This window comes from Anas platyrhynchos, chromosome 2 (assembly GCF_047663525.1).
Source record: "Anas platyrhynchos isolate ZD024472 breed Pekin duck chromosome 2, IASCAAS_PekinDuck_T2T, whole genome shotgun sequence".
Classification (NCBI taxonomy): domain Eukaryota; kingdom Metazoa; phylum Chordata; class Aves; order Anseriformes; family Anatidae; genus Anas; species Anas platyrhynchos.
The window spans coordinates 21,010,750-21,034,897 of NC_092588.1; the positions used below are offsets into that span (position 1 = coordinate 21,010,750).

The following is a 24,148-nucleotide window of genomic DNA, read 5'->3' on the forward strand; positions in this document are numbered from 1 at the left end:
GCCAGTAAAAAGCTGAGTTCATCCCACTGGAGGAGAAGCGAAGCATTTCCCAGACAACAGCAACAAAGAACTTTGGGCTACAGGTACCTTGAGAATTGCAAAACTTTTATTTTTGTAATACAAACTTCAAATATGAGGCTTACAATAAGTCTCATATAAAGAAGTTTCTGGGTTTTACGTAACTTGTATAATCTGGATGAAAGGTGGCACAAGCTTTAAATAAGCTCAAAAAGATATTTATTCAACTGTCATTATTAATATCAGCAACTTTAACAGTCTTGATTTTGTACATGTGAAAACAGTTATTGCACTACTGCTACAATATGTTTCTTCCTCTCTGGCACCACTGGCACAGATCCTGGTTTGCTGTGCTTGCGACGATTCAGTTCCCTAGGAACAGAAAGCATAAAAACACAGTTCAGTAATCATCACAAAGAGTTAACAAATACCAGCTTCCTCCTTAAGAAATTACTTAAAATCAAAAAAAAAAAAAAATTTAAGAATTGTTTAGCTTTTGTTAGCCAAAAACAACACATTTCCTCTTTTGAGAAGGAGGATTGTCCCTTCAAAAAGTATCTTTAACATTTGCTAACTTAGAATAGCTTCAAACTGACTTTTTTCTTGGGAGCACAGCTTACCAGCTTACTTCATTTTCATGTTAGCTGAATTTGCTGCTTAAATTCACAGGTAGCTGAGGAAGTTGACTAAAACCCACCACTTTTTGTTTTTATTGTTAATTTCATGGCTACAGCAAAGTATGCCACCTTCTGCTATATTCCAACATGACAGCGATCCAGGTGACTGAAAACGCTCGTCCTGGAGTTTGGCATTTAAAAAAAAAAAAAAAAAAAACCTCCAATAACCCACACCTCATTCTGTTTCCGTAGCAGTGTTGCATCACGTCACACCTATCAGAGCACTGTGGCTCTTTCCAACATGATACTCAATCCTGTTTCTTCAGCCCTTTTTTGGGAAGCAGCCAGTCCTTGTTGATACTGGCACCTGCCTCCCCCCCCTTTTTTTTTTTTTATAACCAAAAGTTAATCAATCCAGAGCTCGTGATCACTTTTCAGATGTTAGAAGTAGCTCATACTCATTCCTCCCACACCCTGTAGCTCTAACATTCCCATGCATTGCTACCACAGCACCACAGTGATGCATTTTATTCATACAAAGACAAGAAGATGGAAGAGGAAGACATACTTTCGCCGACGAGCTTCTCTCATGATACGTTGTTCCTTGATTTGGCAGAATATGCTTTTAGGCAAGTGACGGTGCCGAGCTATGCGTTTGATCTGCGGGTGATGCTGGAACTTCTCCTTCAGCTTCTGATTGTAGTTCATAGCTGCCTTCTCTCGTGGTGCCAGCTACAAGGAAAATAACACAGACAAGCATGTTACAGAACAGGGACTTAACTGTCAGGATTTTCTCTGCAGTTTCTCTACAAACGCTGAACTTTGGCAGACAGTAAAACCTCTTTGATCAGCCCGCTTGCTCTCCTAACCAATGCTGATGATCAACTTCCACTGTGAAACAAAGATTTGCAGGCATTTTAACCACTAGTCAGTATAAGTACAAATGCTAAAAACAAATTGTCTTCATGAACTGCTTTACAGACAGCTCCTCACGTGGCCTAAATCTTATCCAGCACCTGGATCCATTAGGAAGCACATTGTACATATGAGATTTCAAGTATTAGCTTGCCTACGTGGCACATGGGGAGTTCCAGCTTTCATCACACAGCTAAAAATAACTTAGTATCATAAACACGTGAAATAAAGGTGAAATGGTACAATCACGAAAGGACACAAATTTCATTCATATTTACAGTTATATCCAAGACACCATTAACAACACTGAAACTGAGAGACGTCTTTTTTTTTTCCTTTTTTCCCCTATTTCTTCTCCACTCTGGAGGTTATGTTTAGAAGTTATTTCTGTTATAACATTTTCTGTTATAGTAGTCCGTAAATTCTGAAAATGTTTATCACACTCAGACAATTTTGGTCAAAAATACCACTAATGGTCTGAAAGCAGGTAAACACAAGCCATATGACAGAGGTTTCTCCAGGTACCAAATGTAGAGGTGCTCACCACTCACGAGGATCTTATTTCAGGCATCCAATACACACAGCACTCTGAACCTCTGTTTGCCCACACCATCGTGTTCATAAAATGAAATCCACCTGCTTTACTTATATTTGTCATAACCTCTCAAACTGCAAGTGAGTAAATTCTACAATCCTAACCCAATAAAACGATCTCCTTTTTAGTGAAATTTACTCTAGTGAGCCAGCCTGAAGAGATGGTTCTTTCTCAATAAATCCCAGGTGTTCCCACTCTGCGGAAAACTGCCAACATAATCCAAATTAAAGAGCTTTTATTTTAATTAAATGCAATGATTTTTCTTCAATTTAAGAAGAGCAAATTGCTGCTGATTTAGCGTAACCTTGATGATTCTACAGACAGGAGGTGAATCTGTAAATTAAAGATACACCCAGAATATCTTATTTAAAAAATTAATATAGATTAAGCAGTGGTTATGTTTGAGTCTTATTCCATTTTCACATGCCACGCAGCTTCTAGAAGGGCACGTAGCTGGTGTCGTCCCATCCAGCCACCGAACACCAGCACCCCATCCATATGCCAGGCCGTGCCTCTATATGATGGGGGGTGGGGGGGGGAAAAGTGTATTACTGATAAGTTTCTATTTACCAAAAATACCAGATAACCAAGAAAGAGGACTGCAATTAAGTACTGAATTCCAATTTCTTCTTTGCAAGTCATGCTACAAAGCTCACCCCAGACAGCTGAGGAGACCAGCTTCCCGCACTGCTTTGGGCTGAGGAAGATGCCATAAATGCAGTGCTGGTTAGCAGGACTCCAGATTTCATTTACAGGGACCAGAACGAACACCCTGCAGTGTAAAAAATTTGTATTTACGTGACATCATGAGTGAAAGGTGATGTTTGACCCTTTCTCCATACATCCTGATGTGAATGGGGAGCTTCCTTCCTATATGAGGAAAACAGAAATCACGCGGTGCAAAAGTAATTGCTGGTGCCACTACAACAGCCGTACTACACAGCCAATACCTAGAGTGAAAAAGGGGGAAAATAACCCTAAAACACAAGTTGTTAGCAAGAGGAAGACGTGTCCCTAAGTGACCTGCCTATGCCTCTTTCCTCCCTCCAGACGCTAGAGGCTAGTTATTTCGCACACCCCCAGGCAGAAGGAAGGTAAGCATTTTTCTGGAGCCCTGACTGAAGAGCTACAATCACCTTCCAGAAACCATGCTCCCTTTAAAGTGGGCTGCATCTGTAGCACACTATCCCACTCACTACCAGACTCCTCTCATTTAGCACGGGAATACGAACTGGCTGTTTATCAGTCCTCTCCAGGCTGCCCTTCCAGGTTAGGGCAGACAGAGCACAGATGCAACATATTGTTAGAAAACAAACATATCCTAGCAATTTTCTACACTGTAGCTTGTGTTTAAAATTTTTCCACCGCTTTGATGAAAACTGTCTTCTGAATTTATTGCCATTAAGTTCATTACTCATTATTGAGTAAAACAAACAAAGACGTATGGGTTCTTTACATCTAAACGGACAACAAAACATAGAGGTGATGTAGATGTGGAGAGCACAAAATCGTAGCTAAAGGGATGAGGCTACGTGTGCACTGAATTACCATCGGCAGATCACTCAGAAGAACGTCGTGTCACTCAGTACCTGCTGCTGCTTGTTATCAGCCCCATCTCGCACAATGGGACCGTACACTAGCAGGAGCCTGAAAGGATCTACAATCACTCAGACAGTTCTGATGCACTTTGCTAGAACAACACTGAGCCTTGTAATTGCACTTTCTCCAATCTTTTTCAGTTCTTACTCAAAAGCCATTTCTGCACCTTGTAGGAAAGCAGAAAACCCATGTTCCAGCTCTGTTACACTCGCTGAGACACAAATCATTCACAAGCATGAAATTTTCTTCTTCAGTTGTCCAGTGCTCTGCCTGATCCTTAGCAACTCTGGAAAGGTAGCAGAGCCAAATCGTGCTGCTGTTAGTCACAGAAGTTGTATTACTGACATTCACGCATATTGCAAAAACATTGCAGGTGGAGGATTTTTCTAATGTGTCAGTGTACTGAAGAACAATGCACCTTCGGGTTTTACTGACGGTTCATTGCTTTCACTATAATTAAAAATATCCCTCTCCCTTCATATTAATTAGATGAATTCTATTTTGTTAACTGAAATTTACTCTATTACTGCTTTTCCAGCCTTTTCCCTCTTTTCCTCCAATCCAAAGGCACACCCTTTTTCAGAAATCCCCAAGACCACAAGTACAAAAGCTTCACACGTATTTAACATGCCAAGTTTGGGTACACGTCAAGTCCATAAAGTACAGTATTTTAACAGTCTGGAGTATCTTAAAACTCTTGTAATTGGGTCTTTCATTTCATGACACGCAGAGCTAGATGTTTACTGCCTTAAAAATATAACCTGTGAAGTCCTATTTACCTTCAGACTGCTATTGGGAAAAAAATACATCATTTTTTATTAAAAAAAAAAAACAAACAACTAAACACTTCAAATTATTTTAAAACAACTCCTGCAGTAGATCCAACAGAAAGATTTGGGTTTTGTTACCCCTACATAAAACCCATGCAGATTTAACTGCCAGTGAGTGGAGACACAGCATGCCCCTGGCTCCTCCAGACGCTGATTCTTCCTTTAATGTTTCACTGATTTTAAATAATGACTGCAGTGCCAAATACATTAAAAACCAAAGGAAACATGCATGTCAGAACTGATGACTGCTGGGGTAGCCGCAGTTCAGAAAGTACAACTCTCCAACTGTATAAATGTTCACCAGTCACAACCTAAATACCGTATTCAGCCTAACTTCCTCGGATCCCAGCAATGCTGAAAATGAGACTAAGTGACCAAAAAAGAGGAAAAAAAAAGTTGGATTATCACTTTTCTTTTTCTACCCACCCCCACCCCCAAAATATCCATCTTAAATACAATGTATTACAAGAAGTTGGCATTATATCAGGAATACAGTGACCTTTGGATGAGTCATTCAATCAAATCTTCTCAGCTAAGAAAAATAGCAGACCAAGCAACTAAGCATTTAAGACACATTCTGACACTTCCGACAGAATTACTGAGTGTTCAGCTTTGAATATTCAAAGCGTTCAAAAAATAGCCACAGACTATGGAAGAACTGGACTTTTACAAAATGAGCTAGCACATGTCTACGAAGATAAGAACGCCAGGCCTCTAATAAAAAAAAAAAAAAAGAGAGCAGGTGCTAAAGAAAAGCAGAGGAATCTGATGAACAGCCATTAACACCTGCAACATTAAAAACCGCAGGAACTACCAAGTTGGATGGAGCAAGGATTAGCACAGCTGCCTGCATCCAAGTGACATTCCCGGGGTATATCCAAGAATGGGATGAGCTGTAGAGGTTCCACCCAAAGTCCTTGTAGCAATTCTTCTCTAAACACATAAAATAAAATTTCATACTGCTTCCAAAAGCTTTTATAGCAACTCTATCAGCTCTGGACAGTCACTAATTTAATATTCATATTCTGCGTCTTGCTAAATTCAAGGCTTCGACAACATCGTGATTGAACATATTTCCACACAAGATACAGGGCTGTGGAACACTCTCTCTTCTTATTATAACATAATTCTTCACAAGTTCATTAGTGTCACCCATGTGAAACGAGAGCGGTTTTTCTACATAATTCACTGTCCCTTTTAAGTTCTTCCCCTATTTCCGAATAGCTTTGCTTCCTTAAAATGCCTCTCGATGTTGCAAGGTGACAAGCTGTGCATTCTAAATGGCAGGATGAATTGTCATTTCTAATTAAAAAAAAAAAAAAAAAAAAAAAAAACACAACAGGATGTAACAAACATGCCACCTGACCTACAGGTTAAAGGTAACTATCGACTTGGTTGCCTTGGGAACTGGTGGCTGAAGATCTTTGTCAGAAACCCTTACGCACAGAATCACAGAACTGTAGGGGTTGGAAGGGACCTCAAAAGATCATCGGGTCCAACCCCCCTGCCAAAGCAGACTCCTCAGAGCAGGCTGCCCAGGTAGGCGTCCAGACAGGCCTTGAATATCTCCAGAGAAGGAGACCCCACAACCTCCCTGTGCAGCTTGTCCCAGTGCTCTGTCACCCTTCATGGTGAAGAAATTCTTCCACATGTTGGTGCAGAACTTCCTGGGCTTCATCTTGTGGCCATTGCCCCTTGTCCTGTCCCCACAAACCACTGAAAAGAGGTTGGCCAAATCCCTCTGCCTCCCACACTTAAGGTATTTATAAGCATTGAGGAGATCCTCTTTCAGTCTTCTTTTCTCCAGGCTGAACAGACCCAGGTCTCTCACCCTTTCCTCACAGGGAAGATGATCCAGGCCTCATATCATCTTTGTGGCCCTCCGCTGGACTCTTTCCAGGAGATGCTGTGAAAACTGTATCCCTATGATCCCTTAGCAGCAGAACTGAGTCCTCTGCACAGCCCCCAAGAGGCACGTCAAGCAGGAGTGGTGTGCTTAAAAACATAACAAACACATACAGGGCATTTTGTGTAGGATTTGCTGTCAGGTGAAGGAACACACGACTGTTAATGTGCAGAACATACCCAGTACCGGAAAGTCATAACTGATAGTGCCTTTTCCAGACCCACCTCCTGCCAGTTTTCACTGGTGTAAATACCACAGAAAAGAGCAGAAGGTGATTCACCACCCTACATCCTGAACACTGGAACAATAGCTAAGTAGTCCTTCTGCTACATAACATTCCTGTGATGTTGTGTTGGTTTTCCCAGTTACTACCCAGAGCAAAGCATCCTTACTCTTCCATAAAAAAGAAGCCATTACCACCTAGTAGTCACCAGAACATACTTTAAAATACTAACTATCATTCTATGTGAAAATGTTTGGACATTCTTTTTACCCACTTGTCCTTCACAAACAGGGTACAGAACAAAGGCGCATGTCAGAAATACCACAGATGATGCTGTTCTGGAACAGCATGTTAGAGAGACAGAATGGTCCTTCTGTACCAAGCATGAAGATGGTTAACAAGGAGAGAAAATTTCAGCTCATACTGTAAAACCAGATGAAAAGGGTTTTCCTGTGAGGCTATGGATATGCCAACAGGAAAACACGTAACAATGCTGCCCAATACTCCACTGTTTGAGCAAATTTAACATAAAATTTATATGAAAAAGTAAAGCCTGTAATGAACATTGCAGAGCCCTTGGAATTAGCAAGTAATTGTTAAATGTTTTACTGAAGCTCTAGTTGGAAAAATTCCAAGGATCAGTTCAAAACAGGGAAAAAATAACATCCTAAACACAATAGAAGAGTTAGTCCATTAAAGAAATTCCACCTAAATAAGAGTTTGTAACCACACACATTGTACAGGCTATAGAAAAAATACAGCTGTACAGCAAGGATGGGAAAGATAACAGGGCTCCTGAATACCTGTGGTGAGTCGTGGCTAAAGATAAGCGTGTTGTTTTAGGTGTGCTGCTCCACATGCAGCCCTTCGCAGGGCACAACAGCCCACGAACTTTCCCACTCCACGCTGCAGCCCCAGTGCTCCCACCAGCCCCTCTATGCAGGAACTATCACTGATGGAGCCTCACCTCGAGCAGCCCCAGCCACAACTACGGAATAGATCCGTCCCTTTAACAGTACAATGTTCCTCCCTGAATTACAGCATCCCTTTCCTCCCCCCTCACTCCATCCCAAGATCAAGCAGGAATTCCTCTGAGAATTGTTTGACAGCTCTGCTTTTTCTGATGGGCTCAGAAAGAGCCACGTAAGCACCTCCAGGGTACCCTAACAACATGAAGCTACGTAAAGGGACTACTCCCAGTGGACAAAAGTGTCAAATTCGTTCTCCAAAGTTACTCAATACTTTAATACAACTGTGCAGATGAATCTATGTAAGTGCTAACTGCAATAGAACATTTTGGCTTTATCTATATATAATCATTTGAACAAGTGTTACTGAAAAAGACAGACATTAATTAGACTGATGTCTGCTCCTACTGGGAAGGCTTCAACCAAACTGACTACGCTGAATTAAAAGGACTTCAGACTAGCTTGCCCACTCAATATTTGAGTTACATAGTTTAATGACAACCTCAGTTATGCACTGATGCAAGTAATCTATTTTACAATGCATATGCTTATCATAGAATGTACTAAACTTGAACCAGTCATTTTTATTTTTATTTTTTTTAAAGTAGCAACCCTATGCTTCAGTAGAATAACTTGTGTATGGCTACATTCTAGAACTGGAAGTTATTGCTTTGTCACTGGTGCAATGGGATGACTACTCACCTGTAGTACCAAGATAGAAAACTCTCGTTTAGTTAGAAGTGGTGATTATTGTTAAAATTAAAAAAGACAAAATAGTCACCCTGTATAGCAATACACAGGCATGTAATCTTATTAATAAAAGCCACAGTAAATACAATGAGCTATATCACATATTAGTTTTCAAATTAAATGCAAATGTCAAACTACAATTTTACATTTTCCCTTTAGAAACAAGTTTTTAGAAGTTGGACAGACTAACCAGTTGTAATAACAGAAGAACAGAAACCACCAAGCACCGTTTTGTGATAACAGAACATGTATCTTACCACTCCCAGTTTCTCAGAAGCATTAGCCTTCCACAGACGGATATTCATCTCATCTGAGCCACACAGAATATATTTGCTATCCGAAGTCCATTTTACAGTGATGACATGCTGCATTCGCTTCGTGTGATAGACCTCCCTAAAGTGAAGAGAAACGGTTTTTAATACTTTAGCATCACTTTTTCTATCAACATTACCTTTGAAATAGCAGAAAGTTTTCTGTTCATGGCAAAATCAGTTTCAAAATCAAAATAGGTTTTTGATTCTTTTTGTACCCATCCCTTTTGTGTATCAGTCATACTGCGCAGCTAAGAGACCTTTCTCTTTCTTCTACCTAGTTATTTTTTACAAGTAAAATCCAAGTAGTAACAGAAGGGAAATACAGGAACCATGACAATTCAAGAGCCACAAAAAAAAAAAATAGACTGAGGTGGAGCCTGTGGGGAGTTGCAAGAAAAACAGATGGAATCAATAGACCACCTTAAATAAGCTTTAATAAGCTTGAGTGTGAACTGCAGTGGTGGTGAAGTGATACTCTACAAAAACAACAAAGCTTTTGAAAGACTGAGCACAAGAACCGTCTGAAAACATCCCTGCTCACATCAGGTTATGCTGACATTAACGTTTAATACTGTGTGAGTACATACATGTTTTCAGAAGCATTTATGTATTTACTTTCATTTTACTAGTTGGCTCAGTAACAGACTTTTCTATACACACCTTTGGAGAACTAAATATTTTTCCTTTCCTTACTCTGAATTTTCAGCCTTTGTCTCTCCCGTTGCTGCCACCACCAGTTATTAACTACCATTCTCCAGGAAAGGAAAAGCACAAAAGAAGATGGCCATATAACCTGGACATATCATTTAAAAAACACACACAGACATAAGGTTCCATTTGCAAAGAATTTACAGAATTTAGATCAACTTCATACGAGACCTTACTTCTTATGGCTACTCAATTTCCAAACTTAAGCTTTCTTTTAAAAATAAAATAGGAAGCAATGGAAGTTAGATTGGTCAAATTGGTGAGTGATCAAAAGTCTGAGTTAATTGGAACACAGTCAGGATCCCCATTTAAAGATACACTCAACTGTCCTCAGTTTTCCAAGAGGGATCAGATCTTCTGCTTGGAGACCTTTCTTTATTCCACAGGATTCACTTCAACTATGCAGCTCTGAATAAGTCCAGCTTTTAAAGAATTTTAAGTGTCCCAGAATGCCCTAGTCAGCTTATAAGAGGCTAAGTTCTTCACTTGTAAGGCTCTTCCTCACTATATTTACAGCGACTACAAATAGACAGAAAAGGAGAAAAGCAACAAAAGAGAAAGGGGAGCAAAAGAGAGCAAAATGGAAAAATGCCTTCCTTATCGATTGTCTGCTGTAATGTGGTCTTTTTTTCTTTTAGCATTATGGGATCTGCTCACTTCCCCTCAGTGATGTGTTTAAACTTTGCCTAGCACCACTTTCATGAACATTCCAGGGAAAAGAAAATCTGTGGAACACAAGAGATGTGAACCATGTTGTTTAATAATACAAGAATTAAAAAAAAAAAAAAAAGAGAAAGAGAGAGATGGAATACCTAATTATATTTAAAATACTATTACAAAACAAGAAAAAAAGTAGAACTACTTGTAGATTAGTTATAAAAGAAAATAGAAACAGTGCTTCTCAATCCCTAAACAGGTATAGGAGCATGTAGACATGTTGAATAATGTATACATAACTACATCAAACAGTAACAAAAACATATTTCTCCCCCAATCAGTATTCAAAATTCCTCACACCCCCCCCAAGCCAACTCAGACAAGTGGCAATTTTGGGGGAGATTAAATGAGGGGGGACAAAGGAAAGCAAAAGAAAAAGTAAAGTTAATAAAGAAAGAAAAAGTCTGACAGAGAATAATGAAGGTAGGTTTATGAGGAACAAATGATACCAGACAGGCCTGATAACTTGCTTTGATTTTCATCAAACTGAAAAAAAATAATAATAATAGTAATGGAGACACGGCAGATCCAATCTGAACCTCAGCAAAATATTTAATACACTGCCTTATGAAATCTTACATGAGAAACTAATTCAAAGTGAACTGTATTCAAAGCACTGTCACGTGACTCAAAACCTGACTAGCACAGCATGAACAAAAAGTAATAAAGTGCACTGAATAGGGTCACAAAAGCGTCCCGGACTGATCCTCAGGAACCCACATTAACAGTGCTTTCCATGGGATGTCTTCACTAATCATCTGTATAGGATGAAGCTAGTCCCAGAAAACCAAGCACTAAAACGTTCTAAGGCCTGCAGACTTCTGTGGTGACACATACAGTACAAAGTGACCTAAAAACACTAGAGATACGCAGACAGGGGAAGAATATAGGATTTATCTTGGTAGAACACAAGCGAGTATACATAAGGACAGTAATTCAGCACTGATACTGCACCTTGTTGGAAAGCAATCATGTCACAGAAAGCATGCTGCCATAACAGAAGTGTGAATTTGCAGATTATTAACAGGGGAAAAATCTAAAATCCAGATGTATACAAGAGGTGGTATCACACCATAGAAAAAGAAACAAATAACCCATTAAAAAAAATGCTTCTTTAGGAACACAGCCTCCATTCTGGATACCTTTGAATTAAAAAGACCAATAAAACATTGTATCTAGAGTACACCACCTTAATTTTAATTCAAAATTGCATCAGCAGTGCTACTTGTTAAACAGATGTTCTACACTAACATATTTTCCAGAATTATCAGTTGACCTGACCTGTCAATCTCAAGGTACAAACAGAGTAAGACTTCGATACTCACGGAAAGTGAATGCCTCAATGAAGACGGGAATGATTAAGAATTCTGAGGTCTGGGGAGAGAGGTCACTGGGATGCATGAGAGCAAGAGAGAGAGGTGTAAAATCACTCACCTGCTGTGGCCTTTGTCCACAGGAAATATGCGGACAGACTTATCAAAGCTGGCAGAGACAAACTCTTTCCCAGTGGGTGAATAATCCACATCAAGAACAGCAGACACGTGATCCATATGCACCATGACAGGCGATGAGAGGAAGCGCATATCAAAAGTATATAAGCTTTAAAAGAAACACATGAACAACTTAATATCTGAACCACCTGTAAGTGAAGAGCACATTTTTGCTACTTTAATCATACACAACTCATTGAAGATAAATCATACTGCAGAGGGAATGCTTTAAAACTGCAAGTAACACATAAAAGGTAAAGGTGTTGAAGTGAAATAATATCAGGAAGTAATTATCAGGTGACAACTAAACACTTCACACGAAAGGAAAGAATGATGTAGTGCTTAGAGGTTGAAAAATGTTTACTAAGCAGGGGATTTAGTTATTGAACAGGACCCAGGTTTCCTGTTCGCTCCCAAAGAACAGATAGGTCTCCACCACTCCCTTCAGTATCTGTTTTTGGGTCATTGACTGACCTGTTTCTCCAACAACCATACTCCAGACTTAAGTGTATAACCTGAACAAGCATCTCTGAATTACTTATTATGACAACTCTCTCAACTCTGCTGGGTTTCTAGATCTTCCCGTAATGGGATCTCCTAGTAATTCAAAGTCTACTGGGAAGTTCCCATTTGGTTGGCACCCTTTCCTACAGCCTGATTGTCTTTATACCAGGCAACCAGTGACTCTGTAGAAGCCCAAGAAAAGCTTGGTCCTTCAAAACACAGAGATACTACTTCAGCAGAGCTGAAGAAGAACTACACTGCCTGTAGAAAAGCTTTACATTAAATATTAACATAGCTGCTGGACCTCAGCTGGTTACCTCTTAAGCACTTCAGAGCTCAGGAAGAACAGGTGATGTCTACCCATACTCCTTTCAATCACCAGCCTTCTGACACATACCAAGGCACAATAACTGCATAGATCATTAATTTGCTGGGTGCCAATAAACCACAACGATTTACAGACAAAGCATTTAATGAAACCAGATTTAAGTATACTGTTTAGTAGAACTACTGTATTAAAAACTTGTAATTTAGCAGCAGGCTCCTCGCCCTCCTTGCTGCAGATGAATGCATAGCTGGAATTAATTCAATGTCTTTTACTCAATTGCTTATTGGCAACTATTCCTTTTCCTTCTGAATTCCCCAAGAAAAATATGCTAGCATCACATTCAAAACTGCTACTCTATGTAATTAGCTAACACTTCGGGCATATTGTTGATTTGTACATTTGCCATTGCACTCATTAATTGAGTTAGTTTGCAAGAAGAGAATTGCCCCTTACAGTAACAGCTACCAATTTCAGTTTAGTGTGAGGGAAAAAAATGACATAAACAGGTCAAGTAGCCTTACCATGCCATAACCAAAAAAATGTGAAAAGCAGTACATTATATACAACACCCATTTTCAAGGCCTGGGCCAGATTCTATTTCCTTGGAAAAACAGCCTTAAGATAAGCGATAAAATCCCTGTGTTCTAGAAGAAAGCAGCGATCTATTGTTAGATCACTGACTTCCTGGAAACAAGGATATGGAGCACATTTTGCAGTGGCCTAGTTTTGAAGAGACAGCTTTTTCAATATCAGATTAGCTCTTCACATGAATAGTATTGCCCAAAAGTAAAATACTGCTGTGAGATGCTGAAAGGATAAGTACTGCAGTCCTTGGAATTGTTTCACAAAAAATTAATTTTAAGAAATGTTCTCATCAAAATAGCTGATCAGTACAATATACCAAGCTTCACATAAACTGGTAAGAAAATAAATACTTATATTGCCTTGGGCTGGCAATGTTATTTAGTTTCCAGGTCCTACTGTAAACTATACTTGCATAGACTTAACTGCATTTTTTTTTAGAGTGCTTCCACACCCCACCCCACTACAGTACTGAAAGAGGCAGTCTACCACTACTCTTATTTATTTTTTAAGTCAATGAGTCTACAATTCATATAATTCACTAGGTTATTACTTAAGTGGTTCAAAGTTAAAGTAGCTTTTTTAAAAAATGTATTTTAACATGATGGTAAATCACTAAGATATCAGAAAAAAAACAAAAAACCTAACACGATCGGGATTATCAAAAATCAGGATCACACTTACTTGTAATCCTCATTTGCTGCAGTAAAAATAAAAGCTTCCATGGGGTTCCAACACAGTGTGTTTGTCCTCATGTTCAAGATAACCTGGAAGACATTTACACATTGCTACCTTGTTGCAGGCAATAAAATACTGGCTATATTTCAAAGCTTCTTATATTACTCAGACAAGCAAATGCTTTCTAGATACAGAATTATGGTAGAGCAATAGTGACATAAATGATAATGTTTACTTATCAGTGTTACAATTGGAACTGAGACACCCTAGCTCTCATCACATGCCCATTGCTTCACGCTACACTGAAATTAAATTTTCTTCCATAAATCATCTTGGAATAAAATCCTTCTTACTGGTCACTTATCTAGAAACTAATATGTAACTTGGGATCATCTTAAGAATTTCACTTCATTATATTCACAGAAAACTTTAGTTAAGTACTGTATAAACATGCCCAAATAAATGGTTATTTCAGAGGATATGGTCCTTAAGCAATGTTATGATCTGGAATCTGCAAAGTGATTGTAACATCCTGATGTTCTCCCAGTTATTGCAATCCCTTCCTTATTTTATCTCTAAATTTTAAAGTTCCTGAATTCTCCAAGCCAGGTGCCATTTCTCGTAGAAGTGTCAAGCAATGTGTGCAGCAGTTACTGTGTTGTAACTTACTCCTCACTGTCCCTGTATTAGCTGTGAGTTACCTGCTACAGACTTGTAAGACTTACTTGCTGCTAGTTAAGCAGATAGCTGCAAAGAGGTTGCCTTGGCTTGAAGCAGGAGCAATGCAGCTGATGACTGACTAACAAGACCCTTCTGCTAGGGAACAGTGGATTTGGCAAGAGCTCTCAAGAAGCTGGATGCCTCCACCTTGAAGGAGGCAGTGACTGCTGGGCTGCTGTGGGGCAGGAGGAGATCTGACGCCTGGTATGACACAACAGCTTTGGTTTCTGCTGAGTCTTGGAGGAGCTTTCAAAATTTAGAAAGAACTCCTGTACTGTATTGCTGACACAAAGCAGAGGTATAATTTCAACTTATTAACAAACTGAACATCTTCCATAATAATGCAGGCCAGCCATAATCCTACTTGAAAATTCTGAAATTCATTTATTTTACGCTATGGTACTCCAAACTGTTCTCACTTCACTATACCAAACACCATAAATACGTAGGCATACAGCAAAATGTAATTGTATGATTGTGTTCATTATTCAAAAAAAGTAGAATTTCAAAGCAAGTTAGTGTTGATGAGCCCTACTGAATCCCCACAAAAAATCTGGATCGTGACTTTTTAAGTGTGTTCATAGTCTCATGACTCGCATTCTCCATAAATCCTCGTTTCCTACATGACATTATCCTACTCAACATGAAATGAAGTCTGCACTGCAAAACACTGCTCATTTTCAGAAATCACATGCACCCAGAACAGAATGTAATCATCAGACACGTGAACTGATCTCTGTTTTAAAGAGTGACTTAACTGCAAGGATAGGCCACTGAAGGGCCCTGTGTTTACAGTGGTGTGACAACTAGAGCTTACTCAGACTCAGTATTGTTTTTCTAATTTTAATCCTTGTGTGTATATATATTGTGTGTGTGTATATATATGGGAAGCTAACAATCAAGAAGAGTTCTTTAATCTTCTTGGTTCAAGTTTTCTAGGCATTGCACTTAAGGAGCATCTCGCCATCTTATTTGTTCCTCTTTGAAGCACAGACTTCAACGTTAAGACTTCACGGGCAGAAAAACTGGGCAAGAGAGCTACTGCTCCATGATGTGGAAAGCTGCACTCCTATTTCCATTAAGGAATGGACTCAACCCCTATTGAGTTCCAAATTCAGGGTAGCGTCTGACCTGCTTTCCTGACCTATTACGCGGAAAACAGCAGTGCCAGGAACTTGTACGTAGGCAAGGTACCTCTGTAAGGAGCATCCTTCTCTTGGGAGTTACAGAGCTCTTTGCTCTCAAGGCAGAAACAGGCATAAATGTTTTTCTCCACTGGGGAATCATTCCTATCCCAGCAGGAACCCAACAGAAGCTACTGCATCCACAGATGCAAGCAAGCAGTTATCAGTTACACTCTTATGGCAGGAAACATGTCTAAGCATGGTGCTAACTAGTTATACGTGAGATATATATATATGTACATACACCTATTATATATTTTATGCATATACAGGTGTACATATAGGTGCACTTTTATTTATAATGATATATAATTTTAATTAAATATTATATATATAATGCATTAATCACATATAAATAACACATCAAATTGTTAGCCTCAAACTTAGTTCACAAAAGCTCAAACTACATCCCCTTAACTTGTAACTGCATATCTATAGCACTGGCTGTGTTTATTTGGACGCTCAGGTCTCCAGCTGGCTTTTTTTTTTTTTAAAAAAAAAAAAAAAAAAAAAAAACTTTTTAAGCACTGTCTCTGTGGCCCAAGTGAAACTTCACTAAAAATTATTGGGGCACAGGAAGAGAAAGAAAGAAACACTGTTATGCCACCAACATTCCTATTTATATCCATGTGAAAGACCATTATAATGTTCTAGTGTACATTAGAGCACCTTCTTTACAGACAGTATGCTACATCCATAAGGATACTGAGTGTATAGTCATGAGCCATAATATTCTATGGTCAGAAGAAAAATTGTAAAGATAGCTATGGGGTTCAAAAACACAGCAGTTAATATTTCCACCTAGATTACTGTTTTCTTGTTTTGAACTGACACATACATTTTGTTAAAGATTAGTAAGAATCTTCATGTCACTGGTAAAATTCCATACGTATAAATACAATTTTGATTTCACTGCAAAGGAGCTCTGAAATGTTTACAGTAAGTGCATAGAGAAGGATTTATCTCCACACAAAAAGAAAAACACCCTTTTAAATGCAGAGCAATGCTCTCCTCTGGTAGAAAGGAAATGCCTTAGAAATTACCTTGTTTCCTTCAAGCAAGAAGAAAAAAATAAAAATCACACACACAGAGACACAATGCAATACAAGAACATAAAGTTCTTATTGTGAAATTGCTGTCAGGTCAGGCACTTTATCAAGAATTATAACAGAGTGAGCATGACAGCCCGTCTGAATGCAGAAAAAGGCCCTTCTAACTCTGGTTTAAAATTCAAAATTAATTCGAACTCAGTTAAAAGACTCAAAATTAAAGATGATGAAAACTCAGTGGTTCAGAGCTTCCCATTCTCTATCTTCATCAACACTTAGACTATTTACATATTAATTATTACTGCCGTAACCTTCTGTTAAAAATAAAAGACAAAAATTACCTTCTTTAATGGAGTTGATTGTCTCATATCATACAGCACAATATTTCTGTCAGAAGCACAGCTCCCCAAAAGGTATGTCTAAATAAATCAATACATAAATAATCAGTGTATGTTATAAAGATTTTTAGAGCATAGTCAACAGCTTACATTAGATATCCAAACTATTTCACTACACTGATACTCAAATAGCAGTTCCTTTTCCAATTAATACATTAATTGTTCTTTGTGTGCAACAAATTAATCAGCAAAAACACTTCAAATAACTGTCCCAGTAAAATTCAGAATCCACCCAGTCCTCTCTACAAGTAACAAGCACTTTCTCTGCACTTCATCTACCAACACAGCCCACCCAAGAGCTATACAGAAGCTGCTGGAGAATAGCAATCAGATGTGGTTGTTCTCTCACGAAGAGGGGGAGAAGCTGCTGCCACAAGCAATAAGTACTGCCACAGATGAGAGCTCCACAGCCACACAACTGCTACATCATATAACATGATATAATTGAGGTACAGGATATGTATTGCTGTGGGCACAACAGAGAACACCCTAATTTTCTTCTTCTTCTCCCCCATTAACAGAAACAAAAGATAAAGGGATGCAAATATATGGTACAATCTTTTATGGCAATATCGCCATCAAATATATGTATACAACCCCCTACATATTATGTGAAGACATGTAACAAAGTTTACATTTGGAAAAAAGCAGTTAAAGACAATGTTAACAGAGTTTAGATCTTATACTGATCAAGAAAAAAAAAAAAAACAAACACTGATTTCCAATACATAACAAAAATTACCTCAATAGGATTAAATTTTACACTGCTTATGCTATCAAAACCCCATGTAAATGAACACATGGGACTGGTCCTTTGCTCATCCCAGATGTCCACTTGCTGGCCACAGGTGGCAAAAACAGCTTCTTTCCAGTGGTGATCAATTCCTGTGTACACTGTCTTTAAAGGAAAAAAAAAGAAAGAAAGAAAAAAGAAAACTTGCAAAACCAAATGTATAAATAAATGCCTAAGTACGTTCTATTACACAACAACAAAAAATCAACAGATCATTAAATATCAATCTCCCATGTCTTTATTCATTTACATTACTGAAAACCAAGTCACCACTGCTGCAGGAAACCAAGTCTAATTAGATGTACGTTTACACAATAGGGTGGCTTTCTGCATTTATTCTGCGTGCTCGTTTAATACGCATGCATGCATTTCTTGTTAATTTCTAATGGAGCTGGCATTAGAAGCCCATTTACAAAGTATGGCCAACTTTAAAGCAAATGGGAATTTTACGAGTACAGTTAATTTTCAATTAGGAAGTGAAAGTATCTCCTACACATAAAAATAATTAAACAGTTTCAAGATATCTACTTATAAAAAAAAACATTCAGTTTTCTTAAAGTAAGCTTGCCATCAGCTCAAGGTGCTGAAGTATGTTTATTTCTGGCAAAAGTAGATTAAAATGTAAAGTCAAAATTTTGTATTGAATGGCTGTGAGGTACGGCATGAAAATAAAGTTATTTAATGAAGACTAAGCATTGACAACAGATGAAGACAGAGAACAGTAAGATCTGATGAGTTCCGAGAAAAAGGATGATTAGTATAGACAAATCTAAGCACTCTCTGATGGCATTTGAGATATTCCTTCCTAGTTACACATAAAATAAATGTAATAAAAACTTGGGAGATACTTTTAAGAGTGCCATTTTAAAATTTGATGCCATCACCTTACAACACGTTGTGGTAACAGGTCATATCAACCTATTTCTCTCTCCTCCAAAAGCTACGTAAGAACTGATTCAAATTTAATTCAAAAGAAGAAAAGTGGGAAATCAGCACTTAGATTTACTACCTTTCCAAGAATTGTATGAATTGGTTCTTCTTCTTCTCCATATGCTGGACTCTCCATTTTCCATTGCTTCACAGTTTTGTCATCACCGACCTGGAAACAGTGGAGAACGCATGTATGGTTTTACAAAAATATGCTCTCTTTACTTTACTGGTCATCTTTGCAAATACAGGCGGCCTTTCTAAAGGGAATGTCTATGACATATACAAAAGTAAAGTGCTCTCGTTATTCATCGCTTTTATACCTCCAAGCACCAGGTTAGTTCTCCTTGTCATATTATTTCACTAGAAACTGACAAAGTACAGGCACGTGGTTTGGCTGGGATGGAGTTAACATTCTTCACAGCAGCCCATATGGTGCTGTGCTTTGGATTTGTGGCAAGAACAGTGCTGACAGCACCAATGTTTTGGCTGTTGCTGAACAGTGCCTGCGCAGTGTCTAGGTTTTCTCTGATTGCCCACTCTGTCGGTTGTCATGTCTGACACCCCCATCCGCAACTAGGCTAGGGGTGGGCAAGAGGAGGGACGAGATGCAGGCAGCTGACCTGAATTGGCTAGAGGTGTATTTCATACCACAAAACACTGCATCAGCAATAAAAACTGGGGTAGAGGAAGAAGAAGAAAGGAGACAGGTGTCGGCTTCCAAGGTAGCTGCTGAGAGACTGACTCCTTGTGGAAGTAGGTGAGTGATTTCCTTTTTGTTGCTTGTTTGATTGGTTGTGCTTCCTTTGTGTGCCTCCTCTTTCTTTCAGCTATTCAATGTTTTTTATCTTAACTCATGAATTTTCTCACTTTTATTCTTATTTTCTTCCCAATCCTACTGCTGTGGAGTGGGAAGAAGCAGGCAAGAGGCTGTATGGGTGCTTGGCTAGGATGAAGACACAACAGTATACCCTGCTGATTTATTTTCAGAGCCAAAGACATTCATATCTGTGCACTTGGCTCCAGAATCTTTATATCTGGCTACATTTAAATAAATTTTGCTTGAATGGGATTTTCACACGTGGATCTTTTATGCTAAGTTTGATTTAAAGAAAGGTTTGTCTAAACACTGGCAAAAAAAGTCTCTCACCTAGTTGTCACTTAGGATATTCTCCAACTATCAAAAGAGATACTACGAGGGTTGAAAGGAAAAAATTTAAGCTGTAGCCTAAAATAAGCAGTCACTTTACATCTTGTGGTTCTTAATCAGATGGCCCCTCAAAAGTCAATCCACCTCAGTTGCTCCAGTTACCTCATCCCATGCTACCTCTTGTATTATGCCAGCACAAGCTTTTGTGTGGCAGTACAGTGATCTTTTAGTTCATGTTTTACTTCTTCTCCTGATAGCACTACTTCTCTTCTTCCCCTCTCTCAATTTTCAGGTAGAAAGCTTGTCAAAAAGGGATTCTAATTTGGAGTAATTTGGAATTTTCTGCTGAGAACACAGAAAGCATTGTAACTACTGTCCTCATGACCTGGTATCTACTTCAGAAAAAAATAAATATATAGCACTTAAAATAGCTCTTGTGGGAGAAGGTGAGTGATTTCCTTTCTGTTGAGCTCAGAAGATGCAAAACCCCCATACACTCTAGTCTTAAAAATAGTTCTTTTTATTTTGTCATCTTAGAATTGTTCTAGTGCAATCAGGAAGACATACTATTCCCAAACAGCTTACATGCAACTGACTTAGTTGTGCTTGATACAAATGAATAAAGTCTTATTAACGCAACCTTATTGGACATAATTACTCAACCAAAGCCATCTTGAATAGATCAGGTTATCTTTAACTACAGGCTATAGAAATATTCACAGAAGTAACCATTTGCATGCCTTCCAATGAACTTAACCTAATTCTTCAACAAACATAATTACCTGCTTCTTTAATGAAAATTAGATTACTCAAATTCTAATTAAATGGCTCCTTTAGCAATAATCTGGTAATTATCTTTTCCATAGTCCTGAACAACATCCATATTACAACACCAAATGTAATATTTTAATCAGAGTTGTCAGGTTCATAGACAAATTGAATAAATGAGTTCAAATTCTAAAATAACTTACTCTCTGCTATGCAGTATTTAAATATAAGTTGCTCACTGGAAAAAAAAAAAGGTGAATAGGTACTCTGCATTGTTAGACGGTATTAAGGAAAGACACTACACTTACCGTAAAGAATGATGTACCACAGAAACGAGCACACATGCCTCGAACAAAACCTTCGTGGGCTTGTAAAGTACGAATACACTGTCGTTTGGTCAAGTTCCAAATCCTAACCTGTTAAAAATGGAAAAGTATTCTGTAGTTATTTAATTAAGTTTTACAAGCACAAGAGATCACACATGCTGTAACAAAATGGCATAGCTGGCTTGAACACTGGACAGATTTTTAACGTTAAAACTTATTTATTCCCTTCTTTACAAAAATTTGTTTAAAGTGCAGCTCTTTGCTTTTTACCCCATCCTCCCACCCAAGCTGCATACTTACCTTATTCTTCCATTCCCCTATTTTTCAACTAGAATTCTTGCTAAAAGATAACAGTAACAATTTAATTTTAGCAAAAAACACCCCTTCAAAGAGAAAAGCACAAGGAAATAACCTTTGTAACCAAGTGAATGTTCTCATTCCAGTTGCTGTATTCAATTTTATAATGATATCCACCTCCCATGGAAGTTTCTGTTTCAAAGTATTTGTGCCCATTTAATAATAAAAAAAAAAAAAAAAAAAAAAAACAGAGGAGCTCAATTTTTACATTTGTATGTATTGTTAGTATCCCATACTTTAGTTGCTATACCAGTGGATAAGAAATCTGTCCAATGTTTCATATAAATTTATCCCTCTCCTCTTTGAAAAGGTTAGTCTCCCCAGCACTGCTGTGTGACATGTGAATGTTCTATAAAAAGCAAGCAGCAACCAAGAAAACATCTTTAAAACACACAAATGCTATCAAAATGAAGAAGGTATGAGTGATAGAGACAACGAGCATAATTTTTAAATGCAAATTACTCCAATTACAGTACCCTTGCTTGTTATTTTTAATATTTATCTAAAACATTATAAACAAATACAGGATTAGCATTTTTTTCAGTATGTTAAATTATTATCCCACAAAGGTTTTGATTATATGACCCTTCCTCCTAGCTCATGTGACTTGACATAATCTTCTGACTACAGCAGTTCACCTTCTTTGGAGGGGGTGTGGAACAGCAAAAAGCAATCATTATGGACTGCAAATATTCACTTTCACTGCTCCATCCTGAGGAATTGTTAAATCCCCGGCTCACAGCTAAAGCTGCTGCCTAAAGCTTTTTGAAACCCTTCGTGTGCTGGGAGGTCACAACCTGCAGTTTGAAGAACACTGTCCCATACTGGGTAACTTGCACCTTGTGAAGAGAAGATCACATCTGAACAGAATATAATATCATGGCTGAACAAAAACACAAAAGAAATGTAACTAGGGCGCAAAGAAGGAAGAAAGAGACCTTTTTTGTTGTGGTTTATAACTGCAGCTTACCTCTCCATCACACGCTCCAGACAGTACTGTAGACAAACTCTTTGGATGTTTGGCCATGCAATTAACTCCATCTCTGTGGCCATCAAGTGAGCTTAGAAAAGGTTTTGCAAAAACACGTTCTAGCTTTGTTGCATTCAGAGCTCTGGTGTACTCCCGTGGAACCTCAAACGGATGCAATACAGGGTCATAGTTTCTTGGAACTGCAATAAGAGTAACACAGACATTAGAAACCTGTGACGTGCAATAAAGGTCAAGGTGAACTGAATTAGAAATCTTTTCTAGGTGATTTTCCTGCTGTGGGAGAATTTTCTGTGACACTGAGATTTTTACATCTATTAAGCAAAGGTCTCTCTGCATCTGTCTGTAGATATACCTTACAATAAATTGAGAAAGCGAGTATTGACATGGTGCTCCTGGCTTTTGTCACCACTCTTCTGTTTTATGCAAGAAGGTTGAAAACTCAGTAGAGCAACTGACAATTGATCATTCACCGAGAGTTAATACTAGTTTAGTCTGCTGATTTCCAAAGTATATTAAGACCTCTAAAATCTCTGATGAAAAGGAGCTGGATATCACTCTGTAACATGACTGAGAATTTGTTTCAGTAACTTACATACAAATCATGCCCGGAAAATAAAGATCACAGTATGGCTGAGGTCAGAAGGGACCTCTGAAGATCATCTGGTCCAACCCCCCTGCCAAGCAGGACTACCTAAAGCACATTGTGCAGGACAACATCCAAGGAAGTTGTGGTTATCTCCAGAGAAGGAGGCTCCACAGCCTCTCTGGGCAGCCTGTCCCAGTGCTCTGTCACCTCACAGTACAGAAGTGCCCCCTCATATTGAGCTGGAACCTCCCGTGCTTCAGTTTGTGCCTGTTGCCTCTCATCCTGTTGCTGGGCACAACTGAAAAGAGACCGGCTCCATCTTCTTGACACCCTCCCCTCAGATATTTATACACATTAACGAGGTCTCCCCTTGGTCTTCTCTTTTCCAGGCCAAACAGGCCCAGCTCTCTCAGCCTGTCCAGGTAGGGATAGCTAAGGTGTATTCAGCTGCCCCAGTCGGTAACTTTAATAATACTTTTCCATATTATAAGTATAAAACCACAATTAAGTAACAACAAAATGCCAGTCACAACACTCCTTCACACTGCAACAAGCCGGTAGCAATGTACACAGACTTTAAAATACAATAGGTGCCCTGTCCTCAAAACCTAGACTGATTTAATGCTGCCGAGACTTAATCCCGCTCCTCCTGACAACGGGTGGCGATTTTACAACCGCGTTACTGCCACTACGGAGCAAAAAAAACGAAACCACCACGAGGGAGCCCGGCGATGAGGAACGCAGCCACCCCTCTCGCGGGCCGCAGGCGGCGGCCGCCATTTTGTCGGCGGCGCAGCGAGGGGGCGGCCCCGGGGGCACCGGGGGGAGCCCGGGGGGCACCGGGCGAGCGGCCGGGGGGCAGCGGCGAGCCCCGGGGCTTCACGGTGCCGCCAGGCCGGACCGGGGCGCTCGCTGCCACCGCCTCGGGGACGCAGCAGGGCAGCGGGTGGGGAGAAGGGGTCCGGGGAGGGGGAGAGACGGGGGGCCCGGGGGTGCTGCTCACCGCGCTGCAGGTCCAGCTTGGTCTCCCGCACATAATCGTCGGGGTTGCGGCTCAGCACCTTGACCCGCATCGCGCCGCGCCGCCCGGCTCCTTGCCTCTTCCTTCCTGCATGTGACCGGATGGGCCGGGCCGGCCGCAGCCTGGCAGGACGGGA

The 24,148-nt window shown here is 39.4% G+C and overlaps 1 protein-coding gene across 1 annotated transcript; it reads right to left on the bottom strand.

Annotated features, from left to right (window-relative positions):
• Positions 1–88: 88 nt before the first annotated feature.
• On the bottom strand, positions 89–24,129 carry DCAF13 (DDB1 and CUL4 associated factor 13). Its single transcript, XM_038174401.2, has 11 exons — positions 23,995–24,129; positions 22,385–22,584; positions 21,040–21,147; positions 18,896–18,985; positions 17,836–17,991; positions 17,037–17,114; positions 13,749–13,831; positions 11,595–11,759; positions 8,679–8,814; positions 1,204–1,367; positions 89–390 (listed from the first exon to the last, which is right to left on the bottom strand). The coding sequence occupies exons 1-11, from the start codon at positions 24,062–24,064 to the stop codon at positions 303–305; spliced, it is 1,338 nt and encodes a 445-aa protein (XP_038030329.1). The 5' UTR covers positions 24,065–24,129; the 3' UTR covers positions 89–302.
• Between the last annotated feature and the right edge of the window lie 19 nt (positions 24,130–24,148).